At 39.3% G+C, this 24,371-nt stretch overlaps 1 protein-coding gene across 1 annotated transcript; it reads right to left on the reverse strand.

Annotated features, from left to right (window-relative positions):
- Positions 1–1,196: 1,196 nt before the first annotated feature.
- ATIC (5-aminoimidazole-4-carboxamide ribonucleotide formyltransferase/IMP cyclohydrolase) lies at positions 1,197–22,566 on the reverse strand. Its single transcript, XM_055398374.2, has 16 exons — positions 22,439–22,566; positions 21,988–22,114; positions 20,418–20,494; positions 19,379–19,445; positions 17,618–17,706; positions 16,783–16,934; positions 16,276–16,432; positions 13,220–13,345; positions 12,292–12,399; positions 11,437–11,522; positions 10,355–10,444; positions 8,952–9,080; positions 4,643–4,735; positions 3,183–3,365; positions 2,055–2,210; positions 1,197–1,732 (listed from the first exon to the last, which is right to left on the reverse strand). Exons 1-16 carry the CDS (start codon positions 22,455–22,457, stop codon positions 1,613–1,615), a joined length of 1,779 nt encoding a protein of 592 aa, XP_055254349.1. The 5' UTR covers positions 22,458–22,566; the 3' UTR covers positions 1,197–1,612.
- Positions 22,567–24,371: the final 1,805 nt, after the last annotated feature.

The raw sequence follows: 24,371 nt of genomic DNA on the forward strand, positions 1-24,371 counted from the left end.
TTTTGCTTTTGCTCCATCCCTTCATTCCTTCTATAGTCATTTCTCCACTGAGCTCCAGTAGCATACTGGGCACCTACCGACCTGGGGAATTCCTCATTCAGTATCCTATCATTTTGCCCTTTGTTACTGTTCATGGGGTTCTCAAGGCAAGTATACTGAAGTGGTTTGCCATCCCCTTCTCCAGTGGACCACATTCGGCTGTGGTCCATGTGATCAGATCGGCTAGTTTCCTGTGATTATGATTTCAGTGTGTCTGCCCTCTGACGCCCCCTTGCAATACTGGTTCCAAATAGGAAAAGGAGTACGTCAAGGCTGTATATTGTCACCTTGCTTATTTAATTTAAATGCAGAGTACATCATGAGGAACGCTGGGCTGGAAGAAGCACAAGCTAGAATCAAGATTGCTGGGAGAAATATCAATAACCTCAGATATGCAGATGACACTACCCTTATGGCAGAAAGTGAAGAGGAACTCAAAAGCCTCTTGATGAAAGTGAAAGAGGAGAGTGAAAAGGTTGGCTTGAAGCTCAACATTCAGAAAACAAAGATCATGGCATCTGGTCCCATCCCTTCATGGGAAATAGATGGAAAAACAGTGGAAACAGTGTCAGACTTTATTTTTTGGGGCTCCAAAATCACTGCAGATGCTGATGCAGCCATGAAATTAAAAGACGCCTTCTCCTTGGAAGGAAAGTTATGACCAACCTTGATAGTATATTAAAAAGCAGAGACATTACTTTGCCAATCAAGGTCCGTCTAGTCAAGGCTATGGTTTTTCCAGTGGTCATGTATGGATGTGAGAGTTGGACTGTGAAGAAAGCTGATCACCGAAGAATCGATGCTTTTGAACTGTGGTGTTGGAGAAGACTCTTGAGAGTCCCTTGTACTGCAAGGAGATCCAACCAGTCCATTCTAAAGGAGATCAATCCTGGGTGTTCATTGGAAGGACTGATGCTAAAGCTGAAACTGCAATACTTTGGCCACCTCATGCAACGAGCTGACTCACTGGAAAAGACTCTGATGCTGGGAAAGGTTGGTGGTGGGAGGAGAAGGGGAGGACCGAGAATGAGATGGCTGGATGGCATCACCGACTCTGTGGACATGAGTTTGAGTGAACTCCGGGAGTTGGTGAAGGACAGGGAGGCCTGGCGTGCTGTGATTCATGGGGTCGCGGAGAGTCGGACACGACTGAGCGATTGAACTGAACTGAATTATTAGAAATTATTATATTTATTGGTGTAAATTTTTGGACTAATCCTCTTACAGATAATTATGAACACTGGACAAAAATATCGAAAAGGTCTATTTGAAGCTCCTGTAAAGCAACCAAAAGCTAGTGGGAACCAGAGGGGATCAATCTTCAAAGGGAAAGATGGTACGTCGGACATAGCCAAGAAATATTTCCAAAAGACTATTGTGAAGGACTCACACTACCCTATTTCACAATTTACTATTAAGTTACAATAATCAAGACAGTGCCTATATCTAAGACAGTATAGACTGAAGATTATGAAAATGTAATGCTTTACTTTTAGAAAAGGTTATTTTCAAAGTTCCATACATGATTTTTCACCTACACGCAGGCAGGGTATAAAATAATGTATTGATGAAGTCAGTGATGGAAGAGCCGGAGATTCGTGTGAACAAGGATTATTCCCAGCTCATCGCAAGCCTCGATCACAACTTTGTCAGCGGCAGAACCGGAAGGGGCAGCGATGTAGGCCACGCCACTCTGGGAGGGGGAGACAGAGACTGACTCTCAAAATACAACCTCATGCCAAAACATGCCCAATCAACCACTACCACTGCCAGCCCCAGTAAAGAGAGTAAGCTAACAACAATTCGCACTGCAGACTGATTCATTTTCAAAGAGGCAAAATAACGGAATTTGGGCTATCCATAGAGCAAATAATTCTCTAGCTATTATACTGATACATCATATCATCACAACTTCCATATAACTCATAGAACTGAAAAAATCAGAAGCACTATTTCTAAAATAGTTGGTACATAATAACCAAATCTATGCAAACACACACCAACTTTATACTTACCCTTTTAGCTCTGTCTACATTGTCCCGGAAAGGAAAGAAGGCATCAGAGCTGATGGAAACTTCATTAAGTTTGTCAACCCATTCCTTTTTTTCTGTCTCAGTTAACAGCTCAGGGACCTCCTCAAACAGTGCCTTCCACTTGATCAAATCTTCACCCTGTAAGAAGGGGCAGAGGGGAAAGACAAGTATTACACCATTTTCAGTACTATCTGATACAAATCAGAATGTTGTAAAGTACTCTACAATCTACTTTTATTCTTATTCATATATGTAAGTCCTCTTCTAGGACTTAGAGCACAATTTGCTGTGTAATAATCAAGCAGGAAAATCAAGTATTAAAGTCATTTTTTAAAAAGACTGTTTGAAGCACCTCCTGGTTACAAGGCATGTTCTCCAACAACACTTATTTTGTATTGTGGATTCCTATCCCTGGCTAGACAACTGAGTGGGGCTGACTAACCCCCAGAAGACCAGAACTTAATTTTTATTTTGTAGCCATTACCCATTAAGCCCTTGTATTTCTAGAAACTTGGCTGCAAGTCCTACTTTTTTAGCAGGCTACCTAATACCTGCAATTTTAATGCTCCCTCATACCTTCTTTAAGGTAGAAAACAGTAAAGAACATGAAACATAACACAAGTACTCTGAGTTGTTCATGGAGTTTCTGGAGAACGTGGGGGGCATTTGCTACCTGCTATCACGTAATCTGTATGCAATGTTGAATACACATCTATCACAGAGCAAGCAACATGCCTGGCACTGTGACAGACATCCAAGATGGGTGAAGAACAGTCCCTGCCATCAAAACTTACAGCCAGCAGGGGGCACAAGTATACAAAACTAAACCAATGGCTATAATCTAAGAAGACAGAGGATCTGTGGTGTCAGAAAGGGACAAGGAATGCCAAAGAAAGGTAAATGAGACAGAGCTTGTTTAGATTAGTAATTTTAGACAATCTAAAGCTTCAAGAAAAATATGATGGCCAACAAGTTCATTCAAATTTTTCCATAACATCTTACAGAAAAACCCAAATGAACTTTTTGGCCAACCTGATACCTTTTCTCTTTGTAGAAATGATGCCTGTTACACAGGGAAGGGTAAACCCCACTCAATAACAGCCTTTTTACCTCGCCGATAGTTCCAGTAACATACTGATCGATGGCATTGGAGATTTCTGCTCTCTTCACGCCAGTTTTAAACTTCATGGAAAGCACTTGCGGGTGATGTCTAAGCCACCAATAGTTTGCCTTATCACCTGCAAGGCGTGTGCAGTGTATACGAGACTGCTGTCCTGCTCCGATGCCAATAACCTGAAGAACATGGGCATTAAATGAATACTTCTCCAACAACATGTTTCTCAATGGATTTTTTGTGCATTCAGCCCAGTTCAGCTCAGTTGCTCAGTCGTGTCCGACTCTTTGTGACCCCATGAATCACAGCACGCCAGGCCTCCCTGTCCATCATAGTCCCCTCAAATTTATCAATTTTGTGGGGGAAAAAAAATCAAGCCAAATGAAGTACCAACAGTTTTAAAAGGTAGGGTAACATGTTTTATAAATACTATTCATGTTTTACTCTTCAGTGACATTTGAGGCATGGCTTTTAATCTTACAGAAGTTTCTAGAACTTCTGGACATCAGAAGTGAAGAATGGTCTTACTGGAACTTATTAGACCAGCAGCCACAGTCTTCCAGATTTTTGTTACTGTAGGTTAGCAATCTTTCAACAGTTTTTAGTCACTTAAGTTGTGTCCAGCTCTTTTGCGACAGTAGGCAATCAATAAAATGCTGAATTTGAAAGGGTCTTCCAGGTTATTAATATTAATTAATTCCAATTAATATCCACCCTCCCCTCCCACTTATGGGCCAAATAATTTAACAAATGTCTAGAGAGGAGCTCAAGACACTATGAGAAGAAACAGTGCTAAAGTTATTATGGCAAATCCAGGTTCACCCCAGAGCTAGTAGAGTCCTGGTGATGAGCCACCTTGGTTCTAACTCTGTGGGCCGGTGCACTAAGAAAGAAGTTCTCTCGCTTAACATCAGATCATAAGAGATGTTCAACATCTTGACTGTGGTAGTGGTCAAACAATCATATAATCTGTGCAAAGCGTTAAACTTTTTTAAAAAGGGTGCATTCTACTGCATATAAATTTATACCTCAAGAAAGTTGATTTTAAAAGATGATGCTAACTCCCAGCTTGCAGATTCTTAGTAAAATGACTTACAGAAATATAAATAAAAATACCCTTCAAGCTGCAAAATAATGGGCTAGTACTTTCTACTCCCTCTTCACTGGAAATACTACTGACAGGGAGGAGGGGAGGGAATAACCTAGTTCCGCAGGAGCTATTAACAATCTGCTAATCCAAAATGAGAGTCGGACATGACTGAGTGACTGAACTGAACTGAACTGAATCCAAAATGTGCCAACTCACTCCAGGTAAGGAACAAGAGAAAAAGAGAAAGAGAAAAACTTGGCAAAATCTTCCTTTTCAAGCCAGTCTAGTTCCCAAGGCAGATGGATTTTTGAGTATCATTTTGTAAAACCACAGTTTCCCCCAAGGTGAGTCTGCCAGCTTGGTTACCTGCCCATTCTTGGCATAGCACACGGAGTTAGACTGAGTGTACTTGACAGCAATGGTGGCTACGATGAGGTCCCTGAGCGCAGATTCCGGCAACTAGAAAAAACACAGAATAGTAAATTGGTGTTTCTTTTAAACTTTGTTTAACTTTTAGCATCCTATGTGTCATTTATTATAACAGGCCTATAATGGAGTTCTATCCTTCAGATGAGGGAATGAAATTAACTCTTCATTCAGTTCAGTTGCTCAGTTGTGTCCAACTCTTTGCAACCCCATGGACTGCAGCACGCCAGGCCTCCCTGTCCATCATCAATTTACAAATGAATCAGTTCTTCGCATCAGGTGGCCAAAGTATTGGAGTTTCAGCTTTTGTATCAGTCCTTCAAATGAATATTCAGGACTGATTTCCTTTAGGATGGACTAGTTTGATCTCCTTGCTGTCCAAGGGACTTTCAAGAGTCTTCTCCAACACCACAGTTCAAAAGCATCAATCTTCAGCACTCAGCTTTCTTTATAGTCTTTATAACTGTTCATAGGAGACACTATCATGTTTTACTGAAAGGATATTTAACGTAGTTGTCATGGAACTCTGTGTGATGCCTAATGCATCACAGACTCAAACTAACACCATTTGTACAGCAATTTTGGCTTAAGCCTGTTTATATATCGTACTGGACATGAAAACTATATCCACTCCAACACTGATAAACAGTATTTTCTCTATCACAGTATCAACAAATAACTGGACATGCTATTAAAATTTAAGTTCAGAAAAAACACTGAGAATAATTTGTACAGACACTACAATCAATTGTGATCCACACACATCCAAGGGTCTTCAGGTAAAATCATATTAGGATTATTTTTTGGTTTACCTAGAATATTCTAAGTAGAATGCATTAAAAAATGTATTATGAACTAAATACTGGTTCAAATAGAATGAAACAACTATGATAACTAAAAATGTCACTATCTTTACTATAAAGAGCAAATAAAATTGAAAAGAAGGATAATGATCTATGTTGGTATGCCAAGTGGACAGAATATATAAGCACAGCTAATTGATAAATCAGCTAACTGAAAAACTGATAAATCAAACTTCATCAAAATCAATACTTCTGCTCTTTGAAAGGTACTGTATTAAGGATAAAAAGACAAGCTACAGACTGTAAAAAAATATTTGCAAACTACATATCCAGCAAAGAACTAGTATTCAAAATCTCTTAAAACTCAGTCACAAATCTAAATAGAAAATGGGCAAAAGACATGAAGAGACATTTCAAGAAAAAGGACATACACATAAAAATGAACACATGAAGAAGGGAGATGAATATAAAGGAAGATAAATCCACCATTCTCATCCATAGGTTTCCAAATTTCTATTAAAAATACATGTGAACAAGTAGAGAAGAACTTAGATAAATGATTAAAATCACAGACTTGTAAAAATATCCAAGATAGCACAGCCAGAAGCACAAAACCTCTCAAATTCCACTAAATTATTAATCAGTCTAATACCTATAAACCTATAAGGAAAAGTTACAAAAAATAAGATTCTCAATAAATAGGCATGATTGTCAGCATGGGTACCACAGAATTTGGCTCAATGCTGTTTCAGTATTTTTAAAAATACGTTAACCAACCAGGTTAAAAAAAAAAAAATGTGGGAAAAAAAAAAAGTCCAGAGCCCCATTTTACTGTGAGCTGCTTCAAGTAACACTGCTATCCCAGGAGCTCAGGGTCTTTACCAAAGGAGTGGATTCCAAAAACCTGCAAGATATCTTTACTTATGATTCCTATATATTCTTTTATTTTAGGGCACCATTAACTTTCAACAATACAAATGAAATACCCAGTAAATCAACAAAGATAATGCCTTAATCACTATATGCTTATTAATATCCCCATAAAGATTTTAAAGCCTATTTTCAACATTATACTTAAAGCCTCAGAACTCAGACCTGAGAACAATAGCCAACTCATTGTCCACTTCTGTTACAAACTGACTTGCTAAGAGACTAATCCTTTTCTAAGAACAAACAGAAATACTGAATACAGAGCTCAGAAAATATTGAGTACTGAGAGTCAAGAGGCAAACACTCCCGTGATAAAGGAAGCAACAGTGTGACTCTGTTTTCCTCTTCAGGCTTTTTCCTAGTTGCAAGGCAGTAACCAAGAGGTAAATGAGCTGAGCCCTATGCTCAGCTCTATGGAAGGAAAATAACACTAACCAGATTCTCAAAGTATCTTATGAAGTATCTTTATGGTTTTTTCATATTATGGGCAAAAAATCTGATCAACAGTCTACCTACGAAAGAAATGGAAAATTTTGAGTCAACCTAAGGATTATAAACCGAGGAGAAAGCCTCTCAGAGAGCCTGGAGAACAGTTCCAAACAGGTAAGGGTGTGGCAAGCATGTATTTGATGTTGATGAAGGGGTATGTGCAACCAAGCACACATCTCAGTAGAAGGTCACTGCTATCCTTGAAGACCCACCTTAGTCAATGGTTTCAGTGCTCTTCTAAGTATGGGAAGATGCAAGAAACTGGGTTTCATAAAATCTCCTGAAAATATCTAAACCATCTGAGGGCCAGTTCTGCCAAGTTTCTCCAGGGCACAAAGTACCTCATTTTCAGTGACTGCAGTGGCTAAAGACTTGATTCTTACAGAAGTGGATGGTAGGTAAGCGTGTTAATTTTATGATCCGCTCTCTCGCTGTCTTAATTTCAACCAGGGTTTGGGAGGCATTTCTTGATTAATTTGTTCCATGGTGCTAGGAATGCTCCCTTAGTTCAGGCAAGAATTTTGTTGATAGGCCACCTGATGTGTTATTACTGGACTGGTCCCTGTTAACAGTAACCAAAAGCCCCTGGGCCGCATGTCTTACTTGTCTGTTATGGTACAAGAAGTGGTTCCCTCTCTTTGCTTCTGCCTGTATCTACAGTTAGACTGTCACAATTATTGACTTTATAGGAAGATATATTTGGTCAATCATTTCAATTCACTGCAAAGTCATCATTATTTTTACTGAACGTTTAGTCACACATCTGCAAGACAGAATGATGTTGTAAAACAGAAATAAATAGTAAGAGTAATATTAGTAAGGTCGTAAGTTTTAATCTATGAATTTCCATTGTGTGCGGCCCAGAATCTTCCCACACTGTCTGCTAAGTCTGGTCTGTATCAATCTCTGTCATTAAGGGAAGTGATGTATTGGCAACATACATAAAGTTCACCCACGATGTCTGCCCATACAAGGCAGAGTGGTAGGTCACTGTGACCCCTCATAGGACTTATCTTCTAAGGAATTACATGGTTGGTACAGAAGAAAAAGTGGTCTTCATGATTGAGCAGGTAATTCTATCACTGGGGAGGCCTGGCTAGTACATAATACAGATGCACAGTGCACATTCAAGGGGTGACAGGAGGCCAAAGGGCAGAGAATAAGTTTTATGTTTAAATTTTTCCTGTCGTTCCTTTAAAAACGTGAATTTTTAGTTCATCTGTATCTCATGTCCAGCATTCAATCAAAAATGCCAGGCATACCAGCAGACAAGAACAGGTAATGACAAAGTTAGTTACACATCCAAAGTAATGAAAAAAAAAAAAAAAGTACAGCCAACATCAGATCCAGAGAAAATATCCTTTAAAACTGAAGGCCCAATCAGGAGATCTCAGAAAAACAAGTACCAGCTCAACCATCTCCTTTCTGTGTAACCAAATCTCTTAATTGTCCTCTATGTCACAATTCTGTGATCTTTACAATACAGATGACAGTGGTCACGCTCCACCCAGAGGGAGCTGAGCATAGTAAATGATATAAAACATGTAAATTAAAAAAAAACAACTTCCAATCCAATATTATCCTAGGAACATGTCCTTCTAAAATAGGACAACAGGACAAAAGCAAATTCATTACTACATGTAAACGTGGACCATAGCATTGAATGCAGAAACCACCTAGATACCCATCACAGTACAGACTGCCACGTGGCCTTCCTGATGAAGATGCTTATTGATATAGAAACACAGTTGTAGCTTAATGCACGGAAAAAAGTCAACTGATAAAAGACAAGATCCTATTTATGTAGAACTGAAGATAACTAACCACATATACACAGATGCACACAAGTTTCTAACATGCTTGGTCTTTTGCTCACTTTTTAAGTTCTCAAACTTGACAAATCAAAGAAGGGCTAGCTCTGCGTATCGATCAGTTTTAAAATATGGGCCTTCATAAATACATAAGCATATAAATATTAAAAAATGGATCTACTGAATTACTAGTATTCAGTTATTTTTCAGACTTACATCTTTATTCTTGGTAACAATGTTGCTAAACAGTGACCTGTTGACAACACTATTATTTCTCTTCTGGCTTAAACGAAGACCAAAGAGAGTTCGAACTTCATTTTCATCTGGACTGTAAGACTGGTCCATCTAAACAAAACACAAATTTAAAAAGTTAAGAGTAAAAAAATCTATATCTCTCAAAATCATTCACTTAATTTATGTTCAAGGTATATTATTACAAGCAAGGTTATATGCATTTGTTTTTTTCCTGACTTAAGCAGGTACAAGATCATTTCAGGATGGATGTAATAGAATGGCCAGGCACCCATATTTTACTCCAAAACTTTATAGGCTTTATAACCTCACAGGATCTTGTAACTTACACCAACATAATAGAACCAATGATTCCAACAGAGAATTTCTGGTTTTAGTAACTGAAAGCACTACCCACGTAGTTTTTTTTCTTTAAACAAAACAGTAGATAAAACAGATTGGCTACAAAACAGGCAGTGGCACAAAAATTAACCACTAATTTTCTTTTCTTTCTAACAACTTATTACAAATACTCAGCCAAGATTAAAAAGTTCAGTGGAGAACAGCATTTGTAGTATGCGTCTTTGTCATTTGAAAAGGAGTATGTCATTCATGGCTCTCGTGACCTCTTCCAGATTTTGATCTGAAATGATGGGACATGGGAGTAACCTATGTCATAATACTACTCTCTCCCTAGACATTTTTCTATACTTAAACAGTACAGAAAGCACTGATAACCTATAACTTAGAAGCAAGTCCTCATATTAATTCTACTTAATTTGTATTTTCGTGAATTCTTAAATGGTCCTTTTCTTTTCTATTATAAAATTTCTAAAACTGAGATGTGCCCACCTATTACTGATGTCAAAAAACTTGCCTCTGGTCGGGCAAACAGTTTTTTCATGGTTGTAATTATGTGTCTAGGTGCAAACTTAGCCAAACTCCCAAACAAAATATTGAGGAAGCCCTGGTATTCTTCTGACACCCTGAAACATGATACTGTCTTGTGTTGAATATCAATCGAGTATTTGCTGAAATATGCACAAACCATGTATTTCAGAAAAGATGAGTAAGAAATTGAAAATAATACTTTAAAAAAAGGTAACAGAGTGGCAGAAGGAAAGGAAAGATTTCAAATAACCGTTAATACCTTTTGAATAGGAAACCATTTTAAATAAATTATTTTTTAAAAAATTAAAAGAAAGGGTGAAAAAGCTATTTTGATCTGAAACTCAAAAAATTAATACGAAGAAAATATTTGCAGGATTAAGGATAAAGAAATCATATTAAAGAAGGATAAATTAGAAGGGTTATCAGTATAAAGGAAAGATTAAATATGGGAAAAAATAAAAGAGCAAATTACTACTGCAAATATGAATTGCACTAACCTGAAGAACACAGTAATTCCCATTTTTCTTTTTGGAAAGTATTTTCAAAGCTTCATTTTCATATCCCGGGGCAATAATACCATCAGATACCTATACATGTATCAATATTAGATATTAATTTCTATTTTAAAATATCAGAGAACACCTCCTAAGCAATCTAGACATACTTATATGTCATAAATAATGCAGCAGTAGTTTCTGATTTCTACCCCCACTTGATAATACAAACACTACACTTGGAAAAGATAAGTCTGTGCTGGAAGACAACTTTTTACAGCTGATCTTATCTCATTAGTGTCCTTTTGGTTGTCTGTTTCAATTTTAATGAAGAATATATGAATGATTTGCTGTGATACATGTATCTTAGGAAGACACATGACTTTTTTACTATTCTGTTCAGGGGTTGTTTTGCACTAATTAGATAGAGCATGTTCTTCCAGTTCTGGCTCTGCTAGAACTGGGCTAAATGATCCGAGGCAAGGCAGGCTCCTCAACAGCAAGAGAAGGGGTTCAGAGGAAATCAGAGATTAACACAGGATAGCTAAAGACACAAAAGGTACAAAAGTCACAGCTCATACCCCAAGCCTCATGCTATATATAACCAATAATGTGGCATGCCAGCTCCATTGCAGCTGGGGATGGTAGGGGTGATGGTCAGAAGCCCTGCAATGAAACTAAATATTGTCAAGCCACTGGACCTGTTAGCCTTAATGCTAACTATTTCCTTCCAAGATACCTGAGCTAACTTTATTCTTCTGTCTCCCCAATCCCCAACAGCCCCCCCCCCACCTTTTTGGAATGCTTGTTTGGTACTCAATTGATGGGGGTTACTTTTTCAGAGCAGGTATAATTTCCCCCACTATACAGTCTCTTTTATTACAAACCTAATGAAAGTATATAGTCAGCTTCAGAAATAATTTTGGCATTAAAATAATGACAAGAAAATTTAAAAGAATTAAATATGTAAAACTTTATATCACAATAGCCAAATACAAATATTATACATTATGGTTTCAATAAACACTACGTAAAATTTGGCTCTACTTAGTTATATATGGATCAAGATACAGCATTCCACTAACCTCTCTGGAGATAATCTTGGCAGTAGGGACATCACAAACATCAGATAATGCAACAAAGTCACCAAAGGAAGACATCCTATCAGCCCCTGTAAATAAAAATTAAAACATAGTATTTATCACAGATTATCCTTATAGAGAAAAAAATAACATTCAAAAAAACCCAAAATGACCACATAAAATCTAACTTAAGATTTAAACAATAGATTAGTAAATTGTTTAATTAATCAGTAAGAAATATTCCTTAATTTTACCTTCTAGAGCAACATTCAGCAAAGGGCCTGATAGTAAATATTTTTTAAGCTTTGTGATCCCTGTTTCAACTCTGAGGTTGGAACAGTCACCGACAATACTGTATCACCCTACTCCAACTGAACTGTATTGACAAAGATCGGTGGTGGCCTGGATTAGCCTGTTGAGTAATAGCTTGCTAACCCATGCTGGAGAAGGTAAACTATGATAAAGTATCTCAATAATCTCCCATTAATGTTATTATATTTACAGGCTATTAAACTCATGAATTAGACATTTGTGAATTATATAAAATATTAACTTTAACCAAATTCAGTGTACTTAAATAACTACAATTCAAGCAATACAAATACATTCAATAGCCTAATCTGAAATTTTGTGCACCAAATTCCAATTGTGTTTCTTTTTATTATATTAAAATACTAAAACACACATTTTTATCAACAAATTTATTCCAAGGCTCTCATACAGTTATTCTGAAGTAGTAATAAAAAATGAATTAAAATAATTTGAAACCTTATAACAAAAAGGATATTTAAGATATTACTTTTCTTCTAAAAAAAAGGAAAAAGAAAAAACAAAACCACATGCTATTATTCTTCTGACCTCTTGCTCTTGCATATGCAGTGGCTGTGGGTGTGAGGGTTTTGTACAGATCATAGACCATGCACACGTTGGCTTCGTCTTCACTAAGTGGAATTCCAACAGCAGCACCTGGTATAGAGACCCATTAATAAATCAAAAATCTCAGAGTTACCACTTGTCAATTCCTACATTAAGACAACATTTTTCCAAACATCTGGTCTATGCAGGGTACTTTCTAGTGCTTATGCCAAATTAAACAAAAACCTACTTGGCCAGATAATTAAATGCCAAAATATAACTGCAGGGGAGGGTGAAGCAGGGGAGTATCTCTCCTCTCTGGCCTCTGAAACAGAGCCACTGAGTCTGCCAGCACCAGGCATGTATATGGAGCTACTTTACTTCATTACTGACTCTTTCTCTGTCCTGCCTGATATTAAACACTATTTTCCTGCTGCTCCCATTGTTTGAACATCCAAACAATATCTGAGAATGAATTATGTGGTGAACTGTCAGTGGGAGTTATAAGTAAGTTGTAAAGTTGACTGAGACACAGAAGCAAAAAGGTCTCTCAATGGCCACAGAAAGTTGAAAATGTTGTAACAAATTCTTGATGTCTGCCCAGTTAAATTTTCAGCCACGTGGAAAAATTTCAGTCATACTGCATTAGGCAAATCACTTTTCTAAAACATGCTTCCACTACAAATAAAACTATTTCCTGACCTTCCTATCTTATAACAATGTTACACGTTATTTTTATGTAAATAATACGAGTGCATGTTATTGTTATCTGATTTTATCCCCTTACCACGTTGATATCATTATTAATCAAAAGTGGTTTCGGACTTCCTAGACTGTTCACATTTGCTTTAGAGTCTTGTCACATTTCTAAAAACTTTAAAAAAAGTTCATTTTGAACAGTTCCAGAGAATCCCAGGGTGCAATGCTTTACCTGCTGGGCTAACATGTTTGAAAGATGCAGCGGCTGGAAGGCCTAAAGCTTCTTTGAGCTCTTTCACCAGCTGCCAGGCGTTCAAAGCATCACACAAGTTTATAAATCCAGGGGCTCCATTCAGAACTACATATAAAAATACACATGAACAAGCAAGCTCAATAAGATGCATACATTTCCTAGAAAAAAATTTTAAACATATAAAGACTGCACAAAAATGCTTCAAAAGAAGCATAATGAAGAGGCGAACATATAAGAACTGTGAGATGAGTGAATAAAGTGCCAGAATCTGAACCCATCTTACCAAACACACACACACACACAGAAATGCATGAACATAAATATGAGCACACACCATGAGGACCAAAGCCAGCCAACCCATAAATAAATCAGCAGAGAATTCAGGAACAGGAAAAAGTACAAGTAGACTAGCAATCATCAGGGATCCACCTCAGTACAGAACTAAGATAAAATAATTGTGGCGACTTTAGTGTACAATTTAGAGTATTTATAATACAGTATTGGAGAAGGAAATGGCAACCCACTCTAGTATTCTTGCATGGAGAATACCACGGACAGAGAGGCCTGGGGGCCTACAGTCCATGGGATTGCAGAGTTCTACATGACTGAGCAACTGAGTGAAATATTTTAAAGTTGTAAATCGTGTCAGTTTAAGAAATAATGTTATAAACTAAAGCAGGAGTTTAGTGGGTGGGAGAGATGGAGGGAAAAAACTCATTTGTTGGACAGGGGAGGAGGTCCTCTTCCTTTGACTGGATTCAGTAGGCTTGGCTTCAAGTTGAAATGAAGTTAAAAAGGAGCCTACAAGTTTTTTGCTGCCTATTTTCTTAACAGTGGCAGGATTTTTAAAAGCCAAGATCTTATGGATAAATATATATAAGAAGTTTAGCATACACACACAGAATAATGGGCCACCAATTAAAAACAACTTAATAATTTCATTTTCTCTGTGTTATCTTTCATAGCAGATACTTTCACAAGCAAGACCTTGCCAAGTTATCTACTGAGTGCCTACTACAATGTTAGGCACTGTTCTAGGAGCTTGGGATGTTATCAGTGAATAAAACAGTCCCTCCCAAATTACCGTCATCATGAAGCTTATGAGGGGAGTCAGAAAGGAAACTAAATGTGCAATAAAATTATACAACAGAAAATTAGGTATTTACCCAAATGAACTGAAGACTTGGGTCTATACAAAAGCATGTATAAAAATCTTTATAACAGCTTTATTCATAAACTGCCAAATAGCATCCTTCTATTTTTGATGTCTTTCAATAGGTGAATGAATAAACTGGTACATTCACAATGAAATATTATTCCGCAATAAGAGGAAATGAGCTATCAAAAGACATGGAGGAACCTTAAATACAGATTGTTAAGTGAAAGAAGTCAGTCTGAAAAGACTACACACAGTTTGTTTCCAACATATCTGGAAACAGATATGTTTCCATATGATATCTGGAAACAGCAAAAGTATACAGACAGTGAAAAGATCAGAGGCTGCCTGGTTAGTTAGAAGGCTGAAGGGGAGGAGTTTATAGGGTGGTGAAACTATTATGCAAGATAATATCAGGTTTCCCTAGTGGCTCAGTGGTAAAGAACATGCCCGTCAATACAGGAGATGTAGGTTCAATTCCTGGGTCGGGAAGATCCCCAGGAGAAGGAAGGAAATGGCAACCCACTCCAGTATTTTTGCCTGGAAAATCCCAAGGACAGAAGAGCTTGTCAGGCTACAATCCATGGGGTCCCAAAAGAGTTAGACACGATTTAGCAACTGAACAACAGGATAATTTCATTCATTAGATGAATAAATTATGTTTGCCCAAACCCATAGAATGTACAATACATTTTGAATCTAAACTATGGATCTTAGTTAGATATGTGGTATGGGTGAAGTATAAAATAAAAAAAAACCTGCTCTTTTTAATAAAATTACTCGGAAATAAGGTTCCCTTAAATGGCAACCCACTCCAGTGTTCTTGCCTGGAGAATCCCAGGGACAGGGGAGCCTGGTGGGCTGCCGTCTATGGGGTCACACAGAGTTGGACACGACTGAAGTGACTTAGCAGCAGCAGCAGCAAACAAACAAAAAAAGACTGTTCTCATGGAGAGCTCATGGGAGAGGCACGGAAGAAGCAAAATAGTCAACAGTAAACAACAGAAGTTGTCCCCCGCAACACTTCACCCTCAAAGTCTTTACACCTACCACTCTCTCCTCCGCCTGCTGGACCCACCCTTCCCTTGTACCAGGCAGTAGGATGTGCTTGCTCACTAAATAACCCACCTTAACAACAAATCAGGGCTTCCCTCGTGGCTCAGATGGTAAAGAATCTGCCTGCAATGTGGGAGACCTGGGTTTGATCCCTGGGTTAGGAAGATCCCCTGGAGGAGGGCATGGCAACCCACTCCATGCCTAGGGATTCCCCATGGACAGAGGAGCCTGGTGGGCTACAGTCCATGGAGTTGCAAAGAGCCGGACATGACTGAGCGATGAAGCACAAAACAGAACCAAAAAACTGTAAAACTCTCTTATTACTCTACAAATCCTTAAACCCTGACTAATTTCAAAGAATTATCTTTATCATTCTTAGTTCCTAACCTCTCATTACTATTTTGGCCCATTTCAGCTGGGCTGCCAGATCAATCCACAATTCCAAGGAAATCACTTTTCTGTAACATTCTCAAAGCAAACAGCCACTGCTCTCAGCAGCCCTGTTTCCCCTGATGGTTCAAGGTTTGGCCCTAACCATCTTACCATGAAATCCAGACCATCTCATCCTGTCCCAACATCTTCAAAACCAATATCCACACAAAGATACTCTAATCTATATCTTCAACCTGACTTCTCTTCAAAACCCTGGATTATCGCAATATATTTTGTTCACAAGTCCCACTGGCAACTCAAATTTCAGGCAACTATAAGAGGTACCATGCAGTTCTTTTTCTAAAAAGTGAATCACGTCTGACACAATAGAGAGAACGACACATACACACCCAGGCATGGCAAGCCATGCCACATAATATTCAGCCTTTACCTGTGATAGGGAGCTTGGGCTTCAGGGTATATAGCTGGGCAGGAGTCTGATGAGGGTTCATTCCATACCTCAGGGGCATCTGAGATACTCCCTTACTGTACTCTTTCCTGAAGTAATCTGAAATTGCTTCATCATACTGTGCTGTATGAGTAAAAGCCTAAAAAAAGAGTAAAGGTTTGTGAAATACCCACAGTATTTCCCAAAGTGAAGTTAAAACCAAAAGTGAGGTTAAAAATGGTTTTCAAGTGCTATATATCCAACTACACCCACAAGCCCACACACACATCCATGCAGGAAAGACACCAACTAATACTAAGCAGCACAAGGAATTACTCCCTGCCACTTCTCTTTCAATTTTTAGACAGAAGACCTCTCTGAATGTTGGTCTCTCCATTTCTAAATAAAGGATAACGGCTCCAAGCAGAGCCCTGGCAGGTGATGTGATGTGGTGAGAATGGAGTATTGCTGGTTTTGCAAACACCACACCAGATAAAGGCATGTTCCCACCTTCAAGGCTAACTGGCGTCTTGTCTCCAAGGACGTGTCTTTGCTGTCAGAGTCCTGCATCTCTGAGGCCACGGCTGCATAGTCCTCCGGCTCACATACTACTGTCACTCGAGCGTGGTTTTTGGCTGCTGCTCTCAGCAGAGTCACTCCTCCTTTGAAGAACAAAAGATGATTTGCATTTTCATCAGTTTAACCTCTTTCAAATCAAGTGACTGCACATATCGTGGGTGCGTGAAAACATGCTCAGTCATTTCTGATTCTTTGTGACCCCAAGGACTTTAGCCTGCTTGGCGCCTCTGCTCATGGGATTTTCCAGGCAAGAAAACTGGAATGGGTTGTCATTTCCATCTCCAAGGGATCTGTCCAACACAAGGATCGAACCTGCATCTCCTGCTTGGCAGGCGGATTCTTTACCACTGAGCCACCTGGGAAGCCCCAAAATAAAGAAAAATAATATATGCATGCTCAGTCATATTCAAAAAATAAGCCAGATCAATCTCTACACCAAGAGTTCTGAAAATATCAATGAATTAATCACAAGAGACACAGGAGACACTGGTTGATCCCTGTGTCGGTAAGATTCCCTGGAGGAGGAAATGGCAAACCCACTCCAGTATTCTTGCTTGGAGAATCCCATGGACAGAGGAGTCTGGTGGGCTACGGTCCATGGGGTCATAAAAGAGATGGACACGACTGAGTGACTAAACAATAACAATCCCAGAGACTATCTTCTACTCCTTCAACAGTGAACACTGGGACTTTCCTGGTGGCTCAGACGGTAGAGTCACTTCATTTATAGTGTAAACAGTCTTCAAATATGGTTTTCCTAACTTACCAATATCAATATGTTCAACAGCCTCTTCAACAGTTACACCTGGAGAAGCCACTGTCTTCACAAAGGGATACAGATTACAAACAACAACTCTGAAACAAAGACGAATTCAGCTATCATTAAAAGCGGAAACTTCCACCATTTACACATCAGCAGCTGCTAACATGACCAAAACCCCTAATGATCTAAAATATGAACTCTGAGTTTGACATTTTAATCTAAAAAGTTACAGTGAAACATCAGGACCTCTCCTGGTTGCAAGAGCACAGGGAAACAGAAGGGACCAGAGTCAGCAAATGCTCTCAATACATATCATTCCCACCAAATCATAATGAAATGTTGCTGCCTGGGTAACCTGAGCTAGCCACTGTACTATCAAGTCCTAAAAATTAAAAAACAAATATATGTAAGCATAAATCTTCATTCTATTTTAGAATGGATTTTTAGAAATAACATCTAAAGCACAAGTGTAAGTTGGATATTACCATAATTTAAAGCTTTTATGGTCAAATGATACCATTAAGAATATGAAAACAATATACAGAATGGGATAAAAAGGATTCTTACAACTCAATAACAAAAAGATAAATAATTCAATACAGCAAAAACTAACGCACCACTGTAAAACAATTATATTTCAATTTTTTAAAAATGGGTAAAACATATGAACAGACATTTCTCTGAAGGTAAGCACATGTAAAGATGCTCAACATCATTAGGAAATGCAAATCATAATCACAAGAAATCCGTATTATACCCACTAAAAATGTTAAAAAAAAAATCGATAACAAATGTTGGTGAGAATGCAGAGAAAGAAGCAGCTTTGTATACTGCCAGAGGGAATGTAAACAGATGAGGCCTGGAAAATAAGTCTGGGAGCTCCTGAAAAGGTCAAAGAGTTACCAGATAACCACGAAATTAACATTCCCAGGTATACGCCCAAGAGAAATGAAAATATATGTCCACACAAAACCTTGTATACAAGTGTCCAGTTTCTTTAGTCCGTATATCCAAAAGTGGAAACAATCCAAATATCCATCAACTGAAGAATAAATGAGAGTATATCTATATAAGTAACTACTTTTCAGCAATAAAAAATGAATCAATGATATATGCAATAACACGGATGAACTCTGAAAACATGCTAAGAAGCTAGTCACAAAGGACCATGTATCATACAATTCCACTGACGGGCAGTGTCCATTTAAATCCAGAGACGGAAAATAGACTGGTGGTTGTCTAGGTTGCTGGGGAATATGGAGATTGAAAGTTAATGGGCAGAGTTTTGGGGCAGGAGGGAGAATGCCAGAGCGAAGTTCAGTGATGAATATATTCTAATATTAACTGTGGTGGTAACTGTGCAACTCTAAATACACTAAAAACTACTGAATTATCTACTTTAAATTGAGGAATCATATGGTATGTGAATTATATCTGAATAAAGCTATTATACATATGCAACAAAAAGAAACAATGAATATCGTTATGCAAATAACGAAGTTACTTATATGTACCACAATTTAGATCATAATTTTTAAAAAAGCAAAGGCTGTTTAAGCATAATTATGTATTTCACTAATATAAATTTGGCAAAATCAAAATGCTTACTCACATAAAATGTCACAAACAAGGTCCTCAATAAATGTTTACAGTAAGTAATCAGGAAGCTAAGCCTAATGCTAACCTCGATATTTAAAAAGAGACCAGATTTGGCTTCGTCTTTGATCCTTAATGTAGTAAAAGTTCAACTTTGAAAATTTTTACCTTATAAGATTGAAATCAAGTTTGGCCATGTCAGCACTATCTTCTGGGATATTACGAGCCAAGATTCCTAATTCAACAAAGTTAAAGTATTAGGTTCAAAAAACAAGTCAGAATAAGGCACTTCTTTCCAACATGACTGCATCAATCATGTTAAAGCCCCTGCTGCTGCTGCTATGTCGCTTCAGTTGTGTCTGACTCTGTGCGACCCCATAGACAGCAGCCCACCAGGCTCCCCCATCCCTGGGATTCTCCAGGCAAGAACACTGGAGTGGGTTGCCATTTCCTTCTCCAATGCATGAAAGTGAAAAGTGAAAGTGAAGTCGCTCAGTCACGTATGACTCTTAGCGACCCCATGGGCTGCAGCCCACCAGGCTTCTCTGTCCATGGGATTTTCCAGGCAAGAGTACTGGAGTGGGGTGCCATCGCCTTCTCCGTTAAAGCCCCTAGCACTGTCTAATTAAGAATACCAGACAGTACAAAATTAGGATTAGTGAGTATACTTAAAAACTGTTTATATCAGTTCCCGATTCCCTTCTCCTTGAGCAACAAAATATAAAAGGGATTTTCACCTAACCGTTGTCAGTTCCATCAGTGCACACACTCCCTTAAGTAGTAAAGCATTTTAAAAGATTCCTTTGAAAGTCAGTTACGCTGTGATGCTTTATTCCAAGCTTGAACCACAGCAAGAGTTTTTTCACACTCTAAAACCTAAGTATTTTCATTAATTCCAGCAGGAAATAACAAACTCTATTTATTAGGCCAGGACTAACGGCAACCAGAGGAATCCATTAGGTAATAAAGCCAGCTAGATTGTATTTTAAATATTCTTCTGTATTATGAACTTTAGCAGCAGATGTGACAAAACCAACGTAACCTCACATTTTTTTTTTGAGCGATGCTCTGCCTTTTTCCTTATTCCTGCTTATTCTATTAACCATAAGATGATATGGAAAAACCCCAACAAACTTTTTAACCAACCCACTGCAGTTTTTATTGAAAACCACTGACTATTTTAAATTGAAGATATCCAACCACTTACCAGCATGGACTGCAGGATGCAAGGTTTTTACGCGCCCCCCTAGCATTTCAGGAAATCCAGTTAGCTCAGAGACATCTCTGAAAACAGATAAACAGAATATTGCTACTGTTTCTGTTGAGTTTCATTTTACATTTTATACCATTTCAAAGCATCTTCCAACATTTTTTCAGAGCCTGGATTTTCAGAATTCAGAAAATGAATCATAAAAATATTAAGAAATAAATTCAACTCACAAGTAATTTGACAATATACAACAATATTATTAGTATCTTTATCTCATCAACAGACTAAAAGGATAGCAAGGATTTAGCCTTTTGGGTTGATCTACATAAAAGTTAAAAACCTTTACATTGAAAAAAAATAACATAAAAATGTAAGCTGGAAAAGATATTCACAAAGTATGACCCAGAGTCAAATAAAAGACAGCATTTAAGTATGAATCCGCATCCCCAAATTGACCTGAACACTTACTCTGGCCAAATTTACAAGCAAATTTTTATTTATTTTTCTTAAAAATTTATTCATTTATTTTTGGCTGTGCTTGCTGGGTTTTCCTCGCTTCCCACAGGCTTTCTCTAGTTGCAGCAAGTGGAGGCTATTCTCCATTTGTGGCAGGCTTCTCATTGCCATGGCTTATGTTGCAGAGCCACGGGCTCTTGGACACCTGGGCTTCAGTAGTTGTGGCACAGAGGCTCAGTTGCTACATGGCATGTGGAATCTTCATGGAACAGGGATTGAACCTGTGTCCCCTGCACTGGCAAGGTGGATTCTTCACCACTGAACCACCGCGAAGCCCACCAAGTTTTTGAAAACCCACAACATGTGGGGAAAAAAGCAAAAAGCAAAACTATCTGTCTTCTGTATGAGTTATGAAATAAAGACCACGCTTATAAAAACCCTGGGAAAAAAGACATCAACATGTTATACATAGTTACCATATACTGGGGGTTGAGAGGTTGAATCTTAAGAACTGAATTTTAATGATGTGAACAGTTTCACTAAAGAGCCAGTCAAAACAGATCATGGGGGGCAAATAAGCCCCAGAGCCACAACTTTCGGTGAAGCCTGTGAGCCCTAGAGCCCAGGGCTTCTCTTGTGACTCCAGGAAAAGACAGGGCGATGAGAAGCCCCTGCACTGTAACTAGAGATTAGCCCCCCACTCACTGCAACTAGAGAAAGCTTGCTGGCAGCAACAAAGAGCCAGCACAGCCAGAAATAAATCATCTTTAAAAAAAAAAATCATAGGCATCCTGAAAATCACAACTCCTTTCTTGCAAAACAAACAATGCACATAATGTGCACTGTGTTATAACATTAATGTGATATAAGATTCGGCTGAGGGGGAGGGTCTCTGAAATAAGGGCTCTGGAGGTCCCAACTCCTTACTCTGTAAACTTGAAAATAAGTTTAAGTCTCCTGTAAAAGTTGGTTTAACTTACCAGTGTCACAGCACTATTGGGAGAAGTAAATAACGTTATCTCATGCAGTGAATGGAATACAGTACTTTCTGGTCAACATCACCAAACTACGTTTGGGATGGACTTAACTTAAAAAGCAAGTTGTGCCTTACCTGACTGCCAAACCAGCATCTCTGAGGGCTTTCGCAGTCCCTCCAGAGGCGATCAGATTCAAACCAACAGAAGCTAAGTTCCTGGCAAACTCCACAAGGCCAGTTTTGTCAGAGACGCTAAATAAAGCTGAAACAAAAGACATTTCGCATCACTCTCAGTACGAGACATTCTGTGCTTCAAAGCCCAGGGGGTCCAGGGGGAGGAGGAGCAGCTTGGAGAGGGCTGTCGCGAATCTTACGGTCCCCACTGCCCAGACTTTGACCCGGGGTCGGGTCCGCGGCCAGCGCGCCGCACCGGAGCGCGCGGGCCCGGGCCTGGCTGACCGCAGCGCCTCCCCCCACCCAGCCAGGGCCCCGCAGCTCCCGTCTGGCCGCCGCCATTGCCAGGGTGAGGGCGCCGCGGGGCACGGAGGCCGATGGCGCGGCTCCACCAGGGCGCCGAGGAGCTCACCGAGCTGGCCGGGTGCCATGGCTGCAGGCGGCAGGGGTCCGCGGACAGGCTGGGGACAAAAGCGGCGACAACACGTGCAGAAGGAAGCGGTGCGACCAGAATTTATACCGGAAGGAAGCGGGGCGGGCCCGGGGAAGCACTTGATCCGTCACGTGATCCAACCCGCCTGTGTTCAATTTCAGAATTGGAGCCTCAGGGCTGTAAGGGAAAGAGGCATTGGCTGCAGCTGGCTTTCTAAACCCTTAACTTTAAGGGATCGCCGCCAGCAGTCGCATACTCCGAGTTCTTTATCCCTGCCATGAGAATGTGGCCGCCCCAGGCCTCTGGAGCTAACTCTTGTTGCCCAGGGCAACCTGTCCTGGAGGCTGAAGTGTAGTTAGAAGTGTTGAAAGCTCTGACAGAAAAGTCAGTTGTTTAGTGGCTCAGTCGTGTCCCACTCTTTGCCACCCGATGGACTGCAGCACTTCGGGCTTCCCTGTCCATCACCAACTCCCGGAGTTTACTCAAACTCATGTCCATTGAGTTGGTGATGCTATCAAACCATCTCATCCTCTGTCATCCCCTTCTCCTCCCGCCTTCAATCTTTCCCACCACCAGGGTCTTTTCCAATGAGTCAGTTCTTTGCAGCAGGTGGCAAAAGAAATGGAGTTTCAGCTTCAGCATCAGTTCTGAATGATTAGTCCTTGGTTAGTAAGGACTGATTTCCTTTAAGATGGACTGGTTTGATCGCCTTCCAGTCCAAGGGACTCTCAAGAGTTCTCCAACATCACAGTTCAAAAGTTTCAGTTCTTCCCGCTCAACTTGATTTATAGTCCAACTCTTACCACATCCAGACATGAGTACTTGAAAAAACGATAGCTTTGAGTAGTCAGACCAGTCGGCAAAGTAATGTCGCTGCTTTTTAGTATGCTGTCTAGGTTTGTCATAGCTTTTCTTCCAAGAAGCAGACATGTTTTAATTTCATGGCCACAGCCACTGTCCACACAACTAAGAAAGATGTCACTGTTATGTTGATGGACAGTGTATCTCATGGGATAACCAACGTTTCTAAACTACAGGATTTTTTTTTACTAGATTATGAACAAAGTTTGTGGAGGTGATGGAATTCCAGTTGAGCTATTTAAAATCTTGAAAGATGATGCTGTGAAAGTGCTGCACTCAACATGTCAGCAAATTTGGAAACCTCAGCATTGGCCACAGGACTGGAAAAGGTCAGTTTTCATTCCAATCCCAAAGAAAGGCAATGCCAAAGAATGTTCAAACTACCACACAATTACACTCATCTCACACGCTAGTAAAGTAATGCTCAAAATTCTCCAAGCCAGGCTTCAGCAATACGTGAACTATGAACTTTCAGATGTTCAAACTGGTTTTAGAAAAGGCAGAGGCACAAGAGATCAAATTGCCAACATCCGCTGGATCATGGAAAAAGCAAGAGAGTTCCAGAAAAACATCTATTTCTGCTTTATTGACTATGCCAAAGCCTTTGACTGTGTGGATCACAATAAACTGTGGAAAATTTTTCAAGAGATGGGAATACCAGAACACCTGACCTGCCTCTTGAGAAGTCTGTATGCAGGTCAGGAAGCAACAGTTAGAACTGGACATGGAACAACAGACTGGTTCCAAATAGAAAAAGGAATATGTCAAGGCTGTATATTGTCCCCGTTTATTTAAATTATATGCAGAGTACATCATGAGAAATGCTGGGCTCGAAGAAGCACAAGCTGGAATCATGATTGCCAGGAGAAATATCAATAACCTCAGATGTGCAGATGACACCACCCTTATGGCAGAAAGTGAGGAGGAACTAAAAAGCCTCTTGATGAAAGTGAAAGAGGGGAGTGAAAAAGTTGTCTTAAAGCTCAACATTCAGAAAACTAAGATCATGGCATCTGGTCCCATCACTTCATGGGAAATAGATGGGGAAACA

Source organism: Moschus berezovskii, chromosome 2 (genome assembly GCF_049115385.1).
Source record: "Moschus berezovskii isolate FMDL1 chromosome 2, NW_MosBer_1.0, whole genome shotgun sequence".
Lineage (NCBI taxonomy): Eukaryota > Metazoa > Chordata > Mammalia > Artiodactyla > Moschidae > Moschus > Moschus berezovskii.

Bases quoted from the DNA above. Each gene is read 5' to 3' on its own strand.
- ATIC (XM_055398374.2), bottom strand. The intron at 4,736-8,951 runs GTAAGTCTGAAA...TGTTTTTTCTAG, and splicing joins TTGTTACCAAGAATAAAGAT to TTGCCGGAATCTGCGCTCAG. The intron at 2,211-3,182 runs GTAAAAAGGCTG...CCCTTCTTACAG, and splicing joins TTACTGGAACTATCGGCGAG to GGTGAAGATTTGATCAAGTG.